At 37.7% G+C, this 18,574-nt stretch overlaps 1 protein-coding gene and 1 pseudogene across 1 annotated transcript; both read left to right on the top strand.

Annotated features, from left to right (window-relative positions):
- The first annotated feature begins 15,272 nt into the window (after positions 1–15,272).
- On the top strand, positions 15,273–17,967 carry LOC115971023 (annotated as a pseudogene).
- Positions 16,171–16,728, top strand: LOC115970269 (geraniol 8-hydroxylase-like). The gene has a single exon (XM_031089926.1). The coding sequence runs from the start codon at positions 16,171–16,173 to the stop codon at positions 16,726–16,728; it is 558 nt and encodes a 185-aa protein (XP_030945786.1).
- Positions 17,968–18,574: the final 607 nt, after the last annotated feature.

The following is an 18,574-nucleotide window of genomic DNA, read 5'->3' as shown; positions in this document are numbered from 1 at the left end:
CTCCCTGATTCTAACAAAGGCCTAAACAAGGACTTCTTGATCATATCAAAGGAGTGGCATGATGGCCTCCCCTGCCCGACGAGAGAGGGACACCAGGTGGGGCTCTAGGTCTAGGTTGATTATTTCAAAGTTATCCCCTTTTCTTTTTCTTTTGTTTGTGTTTGTATATGAGTTTTCCTTTGATTCGTGTTGTTTTGTGTTGATGATGTTTTTTGTTTTTTCCTAATGGTTTTGCAGATAAGAACGCTGCTGCTCCCAACTTCAGTCTTGTCAATCAGTCGAGCTTAGACAAGATATTGAAGGCCGAGGTGTTTGTCCATAGTGACGGTCAGCTCTGAGCGACACACCTAATCCTCGGCTACATCCCCATCTCCAAAAGCTTTCAGGTGCCGAAGTGTGTAATCAAAGCAAAGGATTCGTGCCTACATCAAATAAGTGTTGCTATCCTAGGTTTCCTCGTTGCTGACCCCATTCCAGAAGGCATACCCAAAGCAACATTGCCACTGCAGTATAAAACTGGAGAGGCCACCTCTTCCCATCCTGTTATTAAGGAAGAGGAAGAAGAAGAGAGAAAAGAAGAAGAAGAAAAAGAGGAAGAAGTAGTTGAAGTGTCTGACTCTAAGGACGATTTTGCCATCTTCAACTAGCTCCCATCTCCAGAGCCTTAGGTTGGCGATTCTAGCCACCTTCCTTTAGTCCAAGCAAGCAGCACCCAAGAAGACACCATTGTTCCTAAAGCAATGGGGATTTAGCACAAGACTAATCTTCTAGATGTGATGGAGTCCTAAGTTAAGGGCAACGCACAAGAGAAGACTTCTCAAGCCAAGCTTCCTCCCTTTCCACCCATTTAACCCCTCCGACCTGACCCTGTCGATTACTAAAGGAAAAGGGATTAGAGAAGCCAGGAAGGGGTGGAAGTAGGGAAGGGCCGCCTTCCTAAGGTGGCCGAGCTCCAAAAAGGGGTTGAGCAGGCCAGGGTGACACAGACCCTGGTGGATAGGAAGGGTGATTCCCAAGTTGAGGCCCCTACCTGGGCCCTCGCCCTAGTACTGGATGAAGCGCCTTTGCCCGCTGATGCTTTAATTAGAAACTTTCAGCAGGGGAGGGTAGGGTATGTAGCCAATGCTGTGGAGCAAGCTCTGTTACTACCCGAAGATATGGCCAACCTTAGGTCGATAAGGAAACATGAGGTGTTCCTCAATTTGAAGAGGGACCTCGCTCTGGTTAGTTTCCTAACTACTCTTTTTTTCTCTTTTTTTCTTTATTTATTTCTTTTTTTTTAATTTTTTAATTTTTTATCATACCTATCCTTGTTTTCTCTAATCCTCATACTTGTATACATATTTCTTTGTTTTCTTTTGAAAGGCTATCCAATCCACACACAGGGCCGAGGAAATAGTAAACTCCTCTCATAGGATGATGAAAGATGAAGAAACAAGATGCATAGCTGCCATGGAGGCCTTTAGGGTGGCAAAAAAAATGTCTCAAGAGTTAACCACCAAGCTGATTGAGGTTGAAAGGGACAAAAGAAGTGCTGAGGCAGCCTTGGATGGGGCAGAGAAACAAGCTAAGGCCCAGTACAAACAACTTCACCAAACCGAGGCTAATCTTGCCGCCTCCAAAGATCAAGTAAAAATTCTGTCAAAGAAACTAGAAAAGGCGGAGAAGGACAAGGATCAAGCGGAGTAAGATGGGTATGAAGTAGGAGTGGCAAAGACCGAAGAAGCCCTTAGGGTTGAGGTCTCGGAGGTCTGTAGGTACTACTGCCTCCCAAGTGTGGAACGAGGCCTTCAACCAAGCTGAGATTGAGGCCTCCTTTGCCCTTAGGAAAGCGGAAAGTGTGTACTACCCTCCAGCCATTGAAGCTTCAGGCTCCTCAGGCCCCAAGGCTGACACTGCCTCCAAGGAGGCAGATACCGAGAAGGAAAGCCCAGTCAAAGTTCTCCCTTCAGTCTAAATCTCATCCAAGGAGGCAAAGCTGCCTAAGGGTACTGAGAAGCCAGCTGAGGTGACCAAGGAAGTGGCCCATGATGCTATCCTGCCCCCAGCTAACCCAAAGGACCCATCCAAGGGAAAGGAGGCCCCTCACAATATGGAGATTGTTTTAGCAACCCTCCCAATACCTACCAAGGAGGACCCCAAGGGTAAGGGTCTAGCATCCTCCACGGCAACTACCACTCAGCTTGGAAAGACCCTAAAAAACAAGCTTGTGATAAAAATGAAGCCTTGAGTTGTCTTGTCTTCTTTGCTCCCCTTTTATTATTATTTTTTTTCAAATTTTTTTTTCTATTTCTGAGACTTGTAATCGGTTTCCCTTTTGTAATCAGTTTAAGGACATTTATAAATTTTTGTTTCATACTTGTGTTATTTATATGGATCTTATAGCATAGCTTCCTTTTCATTTAACTCTTAACTAACATGGAAATGAGATATAGTTTCATTTAGTTATTTGCATAAGTGGTAGCACATTTACTGCACCCCACACGATTGGCAACGAAACAAGTTAAATCTACTAAGTCCATAATCCCAACAAAGTGTAACCTTAATCTCAAAAATGTACATAATTGCAAAGCATCTATTCATATTAGGCTCCACCTAGTTTTCCCCTTATCAGTATGTCTAAGGAACTGGGGATGGTAATCAGTTTTTAAACAAATCATAGATATAATTTCAAATGCTTTAAGTGATGCTCATGAGTGTTCATTTGATCATGTCATTATAACAAAGATTTTTGCCACTTATCATGGCCGGTCCTACTTGATACTTAGATAAATAATAGAAAGTATGAACTTGCCCAAGGTATGTGGTTCGAGAAACCAAGCATAACTAGGGTTTTGTTTAACACTTAGAAAAATAACTTAAAATATCAATTTACCCAAGGTATGTGGTCCGAGGAGCCAGACATGACTAAGGTTTTGTTTGATATTTAGATAAATAACTTAAAATATCAATTTACCCAAGGTATGTGGTCCAAGGAACCAAGCAAGACTAAGATTTTGTTTGATACTTAGCAAATGCAAATGGAAGTATTAATTTACCCAAAGCGTGTGGTCTAAGGAGCCAAACATAACTAAGATTCTATTTAACACTTAGAAAAATAACCTAAAATATCAATTTACCCAAGGTATGTGGTTCAAGGAGCCAGGTATGACCAATGTTCTGTTTGATACTTAACAGATGTAAATGGAAGTATTAATTTACCTAAAGTATGTGGTCCAAAGAGCCAAACATAATTAAGGTTATGTTTAACACTTAAAGAATAACCTAAAATATCAATTTACCCAACGTATGTGGTCTGAGGAGTTAGGCATGACCAAGGTTCTGTTTGATACTTAGAAAAAAAATAGAAAATATCAATTTACCCAAGGTATGTGGTTCATGGAGCCAAGCATGATCAAGGTTCTATTTGATATTCAAATAAATAATAGAACGCATGACGCATAATGTAATAAACCAAAATATGGTAAAGAAAGCTTTCATTAATAATAATACCTTCTTAGGTTGTTTACATTCCAGGGGTGTCGTACAACATTTTCATCTAGATCTTCAAGATAATATGCACCTATTATAGCCACTGACGTCATGTGATATGGCCCTTCCCAGTTGGGCTCTAACTTTCCCCATGTTGAGTTCTTGGTAGTACCCAAAACCTTTCTTAATACTAGGTCTCTAGGTGCCAATGGCCTTAGTTTTACGTTGGCATCATATCCTTGCTTGTGCTTGTGTTGATAATATGCTAGTTGGACCATGACACTTTCTCTTTGCTCTTCAATTAAGTCTAAACTCTTCCCTAACAGCTCATTATTGTTGCTCGAAGAGAAAGAACTCATTCTCAGTGTTAGGAATCCAGTCTCCAGAGGAATAACAGCTTCAGCTCCATAAGTTATTGAAAATGGTGTCTCCCTTATTGCCCTACGAGGTGTAGTCCGATAGGTTTATAGGACGTGTAACAACTCTTCCACCCATTTTCCTTTTGTGTCATCTAGCCTCTTCTTGAGTCCATTCACTATCACCTTATTGATAGCCTCGGCCTGTCCAATCCCCTGTGGAAAGGCCGGGTTGGAATACCTATTGATAATACCTAGGTCACAACAGCACCTTCTGAATTCTTTACTATCAAACTAAAGTTCATTGTCTGAGATGAGTGTATAAGGGATCCCAAACTGAGTGACAATGTTTTTCCAAAAAAATCTCTTGGCATCCACATCCTTGATATTTGCCAACGGTTCAGCTTCACCCACTTGGTGAAGTAATCCGTATTGACCAGCAACCATCTCTTATTCCCTGCTACCTTAGGGAAAGGTCTAACAATATCCAAACCCCATTGAGCAAATGGCCAAGGGTTGGATAGAGGATTGAGGACTCTCCCTAGTTGATGAATGTTTGGGGCAAATCTTTGGCATTGATCGCATTTCTTCACATACTCTTGTGCTTTCCTTTGCATATTTGGCCACCAATATCCTAGGGTGACGGCCCTGTGAGATAAGAATTTACCTCTAGTGTGGCTTCCATAAATCCCTTCATGTAACTCTTCAAGGAGTAGCTCTATAGCCTTAGGATGTATACACAGCAAGTATGGTCCAGAAAATGAGCGCTTGTACAACTTTTTGTCTTCGGACAGCCAAAACCGAGGAGCCTTTCTCCGTACTTTGTCGGCCTCGGACTTCCCTTTAGGCAAGATATACTCCTTAAGAAATAGCACAATAGAGTCCATCCAGCTAGGTCTTACCCTAATCTGATGAATATGGATCATCTCTCTCCTTTTTTCAGTGGGTTTACATAATTTTTCCAAAAGGATCACCCAAGGTAAGTCTTGTGCCGAGGAGGTTGCGAGCATGGCAAGAGAGTCAACATGTGTATTTTCGTTTTTAGGGATCTGCAATAAAGTAAAAGACTCAAAACCTGTCTGCATGTGCCTAACCTGATTCAAGTATTCCTGCATTCTTAGATCTCTGGCTTCCAACTCTCCCTCTACTTGGCCTACAACCAATCTTGAATCTGAAAACATCTCCACTATTTTTCCTCCTATTTTTTGAAATATAGTCATCCCTACCAATAGAGCCTCATACTCAGCTTCATTATTTGTGGCTGAGAAACCCAATTTCAAGGATTTTTCAAGAATGATCTTCTCAGGAGAATTATAACTAGTCCCACTCCGGATCTTCTTTGATTTGTTGTGCCATCCACATACACTCTCGAAGATAAAGGCTTTTACAAGGAGACCATGCCAACTGATTTTTCATCCATGTTTTACTTTTCAACTTTCTTTTCTAATGGGGATTCAGCGAACTTGGCCACCAAGTCTGCGATAACTTGACCCTTGACAGAGGTGCGAGGCATATACTTGATATCAAAAACCTCTAGGATCACACCCCACTTGGCAATCCTTCCAAAGTAATCAGCACTCCGAAGTAGGGATCTAAGCGGAAGTTGAGTTAAGGTAACGACTGTGTGAGATTGGAAGTAGTGGGGAAGCTTACGCGTAGCATGCACCACTACCAAAATGACCTTTTCCAGTGGTAAGTAACGAACCTCACCCTCATGCAGTGATTTGCTCACATAATAAACTGGCTTTTGCACACCACTATCAACTCGTACAAGCATCAAGCTCACCGCATGGGAAGCCATGGCAATGTAAGCAAACAAACCTCATCCACCTCGGGTTTGGACATAATGGGTGGTTGAGAAAGATATTTATTCAACTGTTGGAAGGCCAAGACACATTTCTTGGTCCATTCAAATCCCTTCCATTTGTTTAACAATTGGAAGAAAGGCCTGCACCTGTCTGCTGACCGAGAAATGAACCGGTTCAGGGCAGCTGTCATCCCTATCAACTTTTGGACCTCTTTGGGATTCTGAGGTGGCTGTAAACTATTAATTGCTTTAATTTGGTTAGGGTTGTCTTCAATTCTGCGGTGAATGACCATGTACCCCAAGAACTTTCTTGAACCAACACCAAAAGAATACTTAAAAGTATTAAGGCGCAGTTTGTGTTTCCTTAATACCTCAAAGATATTGCCGAGGTCGTTAACATTCTTAGACTCTAACTTACTCTTTACCACCATTTCATCTATATAAACCTCAATGTTTTTTCCTAGCTGTGGCTCAAACATCTTGGTCATCATTCTCTGATAGGTAAATCCCACATTCTTTAAACTAAAGGGAATCACCTTACAGTGGTAATTCCCAATAGGAGTAACAAAAACTGTCTTCTCTTGATCATCCAAAGCCAAAGTTATCTGGTGGTAACTTTGAAAGGCGTCCAAAAAGCTCATCCGAGGATGGCCTATAATGGCATCCACCAACTGATCTATTCGAGGCATAGGGAAAGGATCCTTGGTGAAAGCTTTATTCAGATATGTGAAGTCTACACATACCCGCCACTTCCCATTCTTCTTTTTCACTACCACCGTATTGGCTAACCACTCAAGGTAGAACACATCCTTAATAGCCCCAGCCTGCTTAAGCTTTTTCACTTCCTCATTGATAGCATCAGAATGCTCTTTAGATGAATGCCGAGATGGCTGTTTCTTAGGGAGGACAGCTGGGTTGACATTTAGATAATGGCAAATGAGGTCTGGATCCACCCAAAAGCTTTATAAGCATTCCATGCGAATACATCAATGTTCCTCCTTAGGAACATGATCAGCTCCTCCTTATCCTGAGGAGGTAGCTGAGCTCTGACCTAAAAAAACTTCTCTGGATCACCATCTATAACAATTTCTTCCAGCTTCTTGCACTTTTCCCCTTTCGACACCACATTTATAGACAGGATCGGGATCCTTGACTGCTATGAGCCCCCTTCAGCGGAGGTCGAGGACTCAACTCCGGGCTAATGCATAATTGCAGATACCAAGCATTGCCTAGCCATAGACTGGCTCCCAATTAGTTCCTCTATCTAATTCCTGAATGGATACTTAACTTTCAAATGCAAGGTGGAAGAAATGGCTCCCAAGGCATGGAGTCAGGGCCTTGCCACAATGGTGGTGTAGGGGGAATAAGTATCCACCACAATGAAGTCCACCTCCACCACTTTGGACCCTGCCTATATTGGTAATCTAATATGACCCCTTGGAATTACAACTTTCCCATCAAAGCTTACTAAGTGTGAATCATAAGGTGTCAAGTCCTCAGGTTTCAACCTTAGCCCTTCGTATAGATCAGGATACATGATCTCTGTACCGCTGCCCTGGTCTACCAACACCCTTTTCACATCATAACCTCCTATCCTGAGGGTGACCACTAAAGCATCATCATGTGGTTGTATGGTTCCAACTTTATGCTCATCTGAAAAACTCAAAATTGGTCCGATTTCCACCCTAGCCCTTTTCGGCTCAGAATTAGAGTTCTCGACAGGTGGTCGAGCTATAGACATCACCCTAGAGGGATGAGAACCAGTTCTCCCAAGATCAACAAAGATGACATTAATTGTGCTCAAAGGGGGCCTTAAGGAAGCATTCCCCTAAGCCCCAGATCCTGCTTGGTTTCCCTGTCCATTTGGCTGATACAAAAACTACTTTAACCTTCCAATTTTGACCAGTTGCTCCAGATGATTCCACAAAATCCTACAGTTCTCGGTGGTATGTCTTCGTTCCTGGTGGTACTGGCAATGAAGACTTTGGTTGCGCCTCATGGGGTCTCCTTCCAACTTGTTTGGCAATTGGAAGAATGGTTTATTCTTGATCTTCTCTAAGACTTGATTTACTGGTTCTCAGAACATTGTGTTAACCACCTAAAGAGCCGTAGAACCAGATTGCTTAGCAAAATCCCTTTGGGGTCTGTTATTATTGTATTTGTCCGACCTAAAATCCCTCCTGTCTTGAGGGATTACCTTAGCATTTCCTTTCCCTTGCTGCTGATCTTCCTCAACCCACTTGTACTCGTCAAAACGGTCCGTAAGCCAACGCACACTCCTTACCGACTTCTAGATCAAGGACTTTCTCAAATCATGCTCAACAGGCAAGCCGACCTTGAAAGTCCTTATAGCCACATCATCAAAGTCTCCATCGATCTTGTTGAACATCTCCCAGTATTTGTTCGAGTAAGTTTTCAAGGTCTCCCCTTCTCTTATGGACATAGACAACAGGGAATATAAGGGCTGAGGAACCCTACTGCACGTAATAAAGCGAGATCCAAACGCCTGAGTGAGTTCCTTAAAGGAATCAATGGAACTTGCTCCTAAGCCATCAAACCACCTCATGGCCACGAGCCCTAAATTGGAGGGGAACACCTTGCATATCAAGGCCTATTTTTGGAGTGCACAACTATTCTCTGGTTGAAGCGCTTACGTGTTCCACAAGGTCTGTTCGACCATTGTACATGGTGAACGTGGTTTGAGTGAACCATCGAGGAAGTCTTCCTTTCTCAATTCTGCGCATGAAAGGTGATCTGGAAATTTGGTTGAGTGCTCTGCTCATCGCATCATTTCCCAAGCCTTTGGAAGATGAGCTCCTGTTCCTGCACTCATGGCGGTAATCCTCATTATACAAGAAAGACTCACTAGGAGGAGTCCTTGACCTGAGTCTATATCTACCATCCTCCTCATCGTCAAAAGTGAAGTCATAATTGGAGGGAGTTTGCCTTCATTGTTCATGGTGCAACTTCCTCTTCAAATGATCAATCTCCAATTGCATGGCCCTAGTATTCTCCTTATGAGAAAGGTGACTCTTGCTTTGAGACTGGCTCCTGCTAGTATGGGTGGTATGTACACTCTATCCTGTGTATAACATGGTAGCAGTTGATTAGGTGCAGAGCTTTCAATACAGTGGTAACAATTTTCTCTTTAGATATTTTAAGACTTCCCTCTATCCTGTGCTTTTGTGATACTTATCTGTATCAATAAAATCACTTGGAATATTGCCCTGGATGGTAGACCACCCCTTTGGACCTCGGCTTTGATTGTCCTCGAACCACCCTCATGGACCCTTATGATCAAAACTAACCTCTTCACTTACTAACACGAACTCCCCTAATGACGTTCACTCCTCCTCAGACTACTTCACGTCCTTGGACTGGGCCCCCGACCCAATATATACATAGATATATATTGCTAGGCCTAACACCCCTACAGTTAATATTAAGTGCATTCATCAGTTTTATAGGTCCAATTTTTATATTATATAATAAATAGGCAAATATTTTGTGTTAAAGATCTGTTTAATTTTATTAATTATTTATCTTCAATAATATACAATCTTATCTTGTAGTGACGTCCACAGATCATTTAATGGCTTTAAGTTGCCTTAAAAGGCAAGTCATCGCTTATTATCATAGTCTTTGAGTTGCCATTAAAGGTAAGGATCCAATCTTTTCTTGAAAAGTCTACGAGGCAGGGAAAATGTGTATTTCTCTCCATTTGGAAATTACTTATTTTTTATAATTTATTTATATAATGTGAGACAAAAAGCTAAAAGTTAGTTTTTTTTTTTTTTTTTTTGATTATTTAAAATAAAATTGAGAAAAAAATTAATGTAAGACCCATATAAATAATTTAAGCAAAAAAAAAAAACTATTTTTTATAATCTGTTAGCAACATTAAGAGTGATATTGGGTCGAGTTGGGTCGGGTTTATTGTGGCCTGAAACCCGACCTAATAGAAATTGGGTTTAGTTGCCTGAGACTTGACCTGACCCGAAAAATCGGGTCAGTTTTTTAGGTTTCGGGTCGGGTCTCGAGTTGGACTTGTGGGCAGGCGAATTTGTTCGTTGAACCCTTGGTCTGATCCATTGAGCTTACTCTCTTCTCTTTTTAACTCTCAAGTCTTATTTACAGCCTTTAGTTCTTGTCAAATGGCTACCAACAGTGGGTCCCACCCAATTCCTTGGACCAACAATAGCAACTGGCAAACTGAATTCCTCTCTTACTTTCCAATGTACTTGTCCTTTCGCCTTTAGTTTTTCTCTGTCAAATGGCTACTACCTCGATCCACTCAATTCCTCTCTCCTTCATAAAAGACTCCTCAGTGTTCACACTCTTTCTCACCCACTTACTCTCTTCTTTTTTCTTTTGTTCTTTTTGAAAAGCTCACCCACATACTCTCATTGACAGTACAAACAATTCCAGAAATACAGCAAGAAAAATTAAAACCACTCTCTCTTACTTCCTCACATGCTCTGTTTCTCTCAGAACCAGAAGTCCAGAACCAGAACATGGAGCGCCTAGCTTTCTCTTGCCTCTTCCTGTTCATTTCTCTCCTCACATTCGTAGGTAAAATCACAAGCCTGAGGCTTTCTCATTTTCCATTTTTGTTTCACTGAAAGTATTTGACCAACAAAGAGTAGGGTTATTTCGCTGAAAGTATTTGACCAACAAAGAGTAGGGTTTGTTTATCAAAAAAAAAAAAAAAAAAAAACAAAGAGTAGGGATTTTTCCAAAAAAAAAAAAAAATTGAGTTCAGAAGTAGGATATATATGACCCAACGCGGACCCAAATCCGAAAATAATCCGAATTAAGACCCGAAACCTGACCCGAATATTCTCAGACCCGCCCAAAACCTATTGGGTCGGTTGGGTTTTTGGGTGGATCGGGTCCATTGCTCAGTCCTAAGTAGCATCACAATATTTCCTTGTAAGTCAGGTTTCTGTCTTAACATCTCTTAACAATATTGAGATATTTCTTCTTGTGTCTTGACATTCGACATAAAGGGTAAGGCCAAGTGCCCGAGCACTATCTAAGTTTTTCCCCCTAATTAGAGGCCAAAGTGGCTGGGGAATCTACCAGACTCATGTTTTCACCTATGCTTATATGCTCAAAGTTGATGCTTGAAAAGCTGTCCAGTAACTTTTGTGTGACAGATCTCTAGGCTACCAAGCTTGCATTCTTTAGAATCTTCACATAGTAATACCTGTTACCATTTATTTCAGGTTTTACATGCGCTCTACGGCATCTAAGCTACCCCATGAATCTTCAGCCAAGTTTATGGGTTTCATTTTTCTGCGTTTTCTGGGTTTTATTTTTTTTGGGTTTTCTGGGTTTTATTTTTCTGGGTTTTCTGGGTTTCATTTTTCTGGGTTTCTAGGTTTTTAGGGTTTCATTTATCTGGTTTTCTGGGTTTTATTTTTCTGATTTTATTTTGTGGGTTGATTGGGTGGGATTGATTGTGATGGTGGTTAGGTTGTGGTAGTCCGGTGGTGGTTAGGTTGTGGGTGCTAGGTTTATTTCTTGGATCTAGGAAGAACATGAAGAACGAAGAACAAGTTCTTATTTTCTTATTAAAAAAATAATTTTAAGTTTTGTTTTTTAATTTATTTTCTTTTTTGGTTTAAATTATATGACATGGCTTTTTATAAAAAATTAAAATGTTGACGTGGCATATTTTAATCGCCACATCAATGCCACATCAGTTAATATGGTGTTCTGTCTACCACCTTAGCTTTTCTTGTTAGTTGGTTGACAGTAAGGACTTAAATGTCACACGTTAATTGGTTTAGGGACTAAAAGTGGTAAAAATAAAATGTAAGGACCAAAATGAAAAAAGTGTAAAATGTAGAGACTAAAAGTGTATTTACGCCTAAATTTTTTTGTTGCACTAACATTACTTCTTAATACTGCAAACCCACTGATTGGTATATTAAATTTATTTATTGCTTTTATATTATGAATTTAAGATTTACATTGTTGATTAAATAAATGCTTACAATATTGCACATATTTGTTTAGTCTATATTATAAATCTTACATTGATAATAGTATAATGTAAACTACTAATTTATTAATATATTTTTTTTTTAACGATTGTTAATATTATCTTGATTTTTGAAACATTATAATGAAAATTGTGATGTAAAAAATATATTTGAAAGATGGTTTTTATATTTATTTGGATTATTTTAGTTTATTTGTATTGCTTTAATATATTTATTTCTATTTTAAATAATTATTAAATTAATTATGACATCATCATGGTTCAAGCTCAGTTTGACTTCAAAAACCTTGAATTTCTTCTTTTTACAATTCATTAAACGGTTCAGGTTTTAAAACCATAATTTTTACACATATCTCTTTTTTATTAGATTTTGATACAGATGATACGGTAACATTTGATATAAAATACTTTTTTCTAGTTCAAAGAGGAGAATCCTCTTATAGATGGTATAGACCAATACTAGATAATATAGATCAATACACAATAAAAGTTTTCCTTCAGTTTTATTTTATTTTATTTTATTTTTTATAAAATCGTTTTCTATCAGTTAGTAACAGCCCCAAATAAACTTTTTTACATAATTTTATTTTTATTTTTATTTTTAAGTGCTTATCACATATATGGATAAAGACAAGTTTAAAGGTCACAAAGCCCACAGCAACTTAAGAAAAGTACTATAGTAATAAAATAGAGAGAAGTTAGAGAACTCATCAAAGCAAATAAGACACAATAATTGCACAAAGAGAGAGAGAGAGAGAGAGCAGAAAGGGGGAAAGATCAAATCAGAGAAGACAGTGATCAAGAAATCATGCCTCAGCCGATTGTGGAGTCACCAATGGATCCAAGAAAGAAGGCTGGAGCGTTTGTGAATTATTTAGTTAGGAGTTTGTGATTTGTAATTGTTTTTATTAGTATTTTTTGTTGTTGTTATAGACCAGATATGTTACTTGTTTGTTGTTAATTTGAGTTTGTCAAAAGGTTTTCATTATTATCCAGATTTGTGAATTGTTTGCTAGCGTTTTGGTTTACTAAGGGTTTATCTTGGTGTTCTTGGAACAACTGGGCAAAAGGAACAATCAAATAAATTTTTTTTGGGTGCCCCCGGCCCCAAGGGAGGCCCGTATCCGCTCATCAGTGATAAGGGACAAGTTTTTGTTTTTATATTACAGGCACGGGCAAGTTGTTTTCTGTTTTTGGGAATCAGTGGACAGTTGCTGAATATTGAATAAGAACAAGGTACCTGTTATTATCTTATCTTATCTTACTATTTGAAGGCACAATTTCCCTTATTTTTAGGAGTGTGTGCAAGTACTCCCATAAAAAGAAAAAGGAAAATAGAGTTTGTTCCTGAGTAGTATCTAGTTTTTTTCTTTTTTGTAGTGTAACGAAAGGGGGTCTTTTGTCTCTTTCTCATTTTCCATTTTTTAGATCTTGTCTTATTATTAGATACAGATATCAATACCCGGCTTTTGTTCCTCTCAAGTATCAATAAAGGGAAATTATTAGCTTATTGGGTCCTTTATTCAGCAGAAAAAAAAAAAAAAAACCTCTTTCTCATTTTCCTTTTTTTAGGTCATGTCTTATTATTAGATACAGACATCAATACCCGGCTTTTGTTCCTCTCAAGTATCAATAAAGGGTAAGTATAAAATAAAATAAAATAAAAAAAAGGAAAAAAAGAAAGAAAAGTGAGAGGGGCTTTTGAACAGTATTAAGTTCGGTTTAGATACAATTTATTTTATTGAAAATTAAAAATACTGTAGTAAAATAATTTTTAAATGTGTGAATAGTATCGTGAGACTCATTTTTTATATATTTTTTTTCTGAATAAACTGGGTTTCATGTATAGTGCATAAATAGTGCATAAACAGTAACTTTGTCTCCCGTACAGTGTAATCATGTGCATGAACAGTATCAATTACCGTTCATAAGTGCTAAAAAAAAAGAAGAGAAAACGCAAAATGTGCAAACGCACAAACACAAACACGGATCCAAACCGCACCTTAGTTGATGTCTCATTTAATATGCCTCAGCACACGTATACCCCATTAGCTTATTTTTTAAATTTTAATAAGAAATTAATTTTATTGTTCATATATAATTCCCATTATACATTAAAATGTTTGGGAAATTATTTCCAATTAAATTACTTGTCATTGATTATATATATTTAAGAAACCAATAATTTCGGCATCACATATTTTATGTTATTAAAATAAGTTAAAAATAATTGTTTAAGAGTGTGTGTTGTGTATAGTATAATTTGTCCCACTCTCCTTTAAAAGTTACCATGACTTTTGAGTGGATTTGTGATGTGCATTTGTGTTAGAATCTCTTTCCCTCTTCTTTGTGTGTGTGTGTTTCTCAAAACAAAAAAAAAAAAAAAAAGTTAAAAATATAAATTGCTGGTTAGATATTACCTTGTTTTTATTTTTTTATTTTTTTATATTTTTTATATTCTCTATACTTGCAAAATATTAAGATGGTTAGAGACCAATTTTATTTGTAAAATATTGGATCAAATCGTAAATAAAATAATATATCCAATTAATAAAATTTAGTATATACCTTATAATTTTATGGTTTACGTGATTTTCTTTTTACAAATTTGTCCATTATACGTACTAGTAATAAAATAAAAGATGAGAAGTACTATGTTTTGCCTGTCATTAACAGTGAGTAACAATCTATCACTTAATATTTATTGTGAAAATGTTGTGGACATAACATTTCTCATAAAAGAAAAATTATAAGTTCATTTGGGACATTGTTTCTTAATACAATGAACATACTAATTTTGTTGCTAAGATTAAATCTTGAAAATCATTTATTGTTTCTAAATACAATAAACATATTAATTAGTATTGTTAATTGAATTGCAAATGAAATCTAAATACAATAAAATTTTATATATTAGTTTATTCTAAATTTGTTAAGATCTAAATAGCATTTTTCTTAGGTTTAAGATAAAAAAATTTTACTTCTATTGTCGGACTTATTTTTCTTGAGTTTTAAAAAACCAAGATATTGTTAAAAGAATCATATTCAAGCTTATTTTAGTCGAGTTTTAAAAACATTTATGGCCTGTTTGAATTGAAGGGAGGGGGGAGAGTAGAGGGGAGGGGAGTAGAGTAGAATTGGTTGAAAATAGGCTAATTTTGAATTAATTTTACTATACTCTATTTTACTCATCCTTTCTCTCTTTTAATCCAAACGGACTATCAGGTTTAAAGTGTTCAAATTTTTATTTTACGAGGGTCAAATAAGAAAAATTAATATATATATATATATATATAATTTTTTTTTTTAGTAGCTCAGGGGGTTGAACCCCCTGGACACTGCCCAACGCCGCCCCTAGGAAAATGTGTGTTTTTGTTTATTTGAGAATTGTTTTTTTATAGCTTATTTGCATAATGTGGACAAAATTCTAAAAGCTAACCCCCCCCCTTTTTTTTTTTTTTTCAGATTATTTAAAATAAAATTGAGACAAAAATTAATGTAAGACCAGCAAACAATAAATAATTTAAGAAAAAAAAAACTATTTTTTATAATCTGTTAGTCTAACAATGTATTAGTTCAATTACTGGATCCATCCTGGTCGCACACTAAATTAGTGGAGAACAAGCCACAAAGTAGAAGGTTGGGCATGCCGTAAGCATGGCCTTCACTTGCCTCATGCTAATTGATGTTGCAGCACCAGCACCATCTTGTTCCCTTAACTCCAAGATAAGTAGCAAGAAGTCCCTCCTTTGTTCCATCTGTCCAGTCCCCTCATTTTTGCCTGTGTTAGAATTCATCCTTTTTTCAATGGCTGAATCAAGACTAGGCTCAATATATCGCACAATCCTCTTTCCTTTTCTCTCAATCCTTGGAAATCAAACATTGCAAGCCCTGGGAAAAAGTCCGAGACATTTGGTTTTCCCATTAGCACCATCTGTTCCCCCACTAATATTTTAAACTCAGCTCCAATTTTAGTCCCTTTCTCTCCTTGTAGCGAGTCACCCCCCACCATGTTCGTGACCGCGTTTACTCCAGTCACAAATGCCAATACCCCGAGATCTAATTTTTAATAAATTAATGTTTGATTATTTATTTATTTTTTGTTATTATATGAGACATCAGTTTATAAAAATTATGCATAGTATTCTAATCTTATTTCTGAAGACACCATTCCAGACTGGTCAATCAAGATCTCCATTAGCAATATCCGTAGTCTTTCTTTTAGTTTTATCTTTGTTAAGTTTAGTTGGGTTAGGAGATTAGGTTACGCAGCAGCACATGAAGCTGCCAAATTTTCTCTAACTTCCTATCAGTCCTTTTTCAATAATGGTAATCTCCTTACTGTTTTAGAGTCTATTTGTAGGGCGGATTACCTTTCTAGTTCTCCTTGTTTGGTTTAATATTATTGCAGATTATCAAAAAAAAAAAAAAAAAAAAACCTTATTTCTGAAGTAATCCACGCTATATATCTAGCAACAAGATGGTTCTTAGGAGCTGCTTTCACTTAGGCAAAAAGAGCTAGAGAGATGGATTATTTCTTGAGCTTTATACTATGTCTTTGCCTCACCTGGATCATAATTCAAGCTTTTTATTCAATTGCAAGAAGTATAGTGACTTCCACAAAGCTTCCACCGGGACCTAAACCTTTTCCAATCATCGGAAACCTTTTAGAACTTGTTGGTCACAAACCCCAAAAGTCCTCGGCTAAACTTGCCAATGCACATGGCCCCTTAATGACTCTAAAGCTAGGCCAGAAAACCACAATAGTCATTTCTTCAGCAGACTTGACGAAAGAAGTTCTCCAACAACATGACCAATTCTTCTGCAACCGTACCATTCCAGAATCAGTCGTAGCTGGCAATGAGCACGAGTTCAGCTTGCCTTGGCTACCGGTTTCAGCCCAATGGAGAAACCTTCGAAGGATTTGCAAGTCCCATTTATTTGCTAATCAGATACTTGATGCAAACCAAAACCTCCGGAAAAAGAAAGTGCAAGAGCTCCTTGCCGATATCCATAATAGCAGTCTAAATGGAGATGCAGTTGATATTGGCAAAGCAGCTTTTAAAATCTCCCTTAATTTGTAATCTAATACCATCTTCTCAGTAGACTTGCTTGACCCCAATTCTGCCACAGGAAGAGAGTTAAGCAAGCTCGTCCATAGTATACTAGAAGTGGGTTCACGTCCAAACTTGGCAGACTATTTTCCTGTGCTTAAGAAGGTTGATCCTCAAGGCATACGGCGCCAGATGACAATTTACTACGGGAAGATGATAGACCTCTTTAGCAGCATTATTAGCCAACGGTTGCTTCAAAGAAAAACGTTTGGTTCTATCAGAAACAATGACATGCTAGATACCCTTCTCCATATCAGTGAAGAAAGCACAGGGGAGATTGACAAAACTCAAATCGAACGTTTGTTTGTGGTAACAATTTCTTTATATTCTTCTTCAATAACTACAAATTTATTCATTTATGCACTTTGTTTTTGGGTAATTATCCATTTATGTACATTTTATTATAGTGGCTTGTGGTCTCGTGAATGGATCTGATGATCTATAATCGCATACTTTTTACGGATCGAATAGGACCTGTTTCTTGCGGGCAATGATACAACTTCGGCCACATTGGAATGGGCAATGGCGGAGCTACTCTACAACCCTGAGGTTTTGTCAAAAGCAAAAGCAGAGCACAAGCAAATCATTGGCAAAGGAAATGCAGTAGTGGAATCTGACATTGATCGTTTACCGTACTTACAAGCAATAGTTAAAGAAACCTTTCGGTTACACCCTCCGGTTCCGCTGTTGCTTCCCCGTAAAGCTGGAGCAGATGTAGAAATTCAGGGCTTCACAGTCCCAAAGGGTGCACAAGTGCTTGTAAATATATAGGCTATAGGCAGGGACGCCAGTATATGGGAAAACCCAAACTCATTTAAGCCAGAGAGGTTCATGGGATCAGAAATTGATGTCAAGGGAAGGAATTTTGAGCTTATTCCGTTTGGTGCAGGAAGGAGAATGTGTCCTGGATTACCATTGGTTTTAAGAATGTTACACTTGATGTTGGGTTCGCTTATACGCACCTTTGATTGGAAAGTTGAAGGTGGTTTTAAGCCCAAGGATATCTACTTTGAAGAGAAGTTTGGTTTAACCTTACAAAAGGCTAAACCCCTACGAGCTATTCCTATCATGGCGTAAGAATTTTATGCACTCTCCCTCCTCTCCTTCCATTTTAAACCAGCCTCCTCTAATTAGTAACTATTATTGTCCGTCCTTCTAAGGGCTTAAAATTCAACTTTATTGTCGCATAAGAAAGCAATATCTATTCAATAAAAGTATAATAATTATCACACTTAACTTCTTGCACATCTTTAGTACATTTTAACCTTTTCATATTTTCTGTGTAAAATAAATATCACATTTTCAGTTTTTAAAACGTTTGCATAAACGCACACAATTCTAAAGAGTGTTGGTACAAATGTGAAAAATAAAAATTTATTAGATAGTTCGAGAAATATACTCCAACCCTATGTAAGAGAGGGAAAGTATACTTTCAGAATACTTAATAATAATCCATGAAAAAAAATTCCAGAACAATATTTAATTATTTACTGTTCAATAAAAAAGGATTTGATTGGTTTAGAATCTTTTACGTAGTGACCCACCGATCAAAGTTCAAAACAGACAAATGTGTATTATCCTTTATGAATGAAGAAAATTCAACAAGCCAAGCAAGAGCAAGATACAACTTTCATTTGCAAGAGCCTACTGATATCAAATGGCAAAAGTTCGGCCTCGTCTAAAACAGATCGCAATTGACTGCTGGCATAGATATGACATGCACCATTGTTGCCTTCGTCATTTTCTATGCTTTTTTTCTTCACTTCAATTTTCTCCTCCTCAACTTAGATCACTTCCCCCATTTTTCCGTTTTGCT

This window comes from Quercus lobata, chromosome 12, assembly GCF_001633185.2.
Source record: "Quercus lobata isolate SW786 chromosome 12, ValleyOak3.0 Primary Assembly, whole genome shotgun sequence".
NCBI classification, from domain to species: domain Eukaryota; kingdom Viridiplantae; phylum Streptophyta; class Magnoliopsida; order Fagales; family Fagaceae; genus Quercus; species Quercus lobata.
Note: the sequence above shows the minus strand (reverse complement) of the source record. Positions and strands in the feature narration are given on the sequence as shown.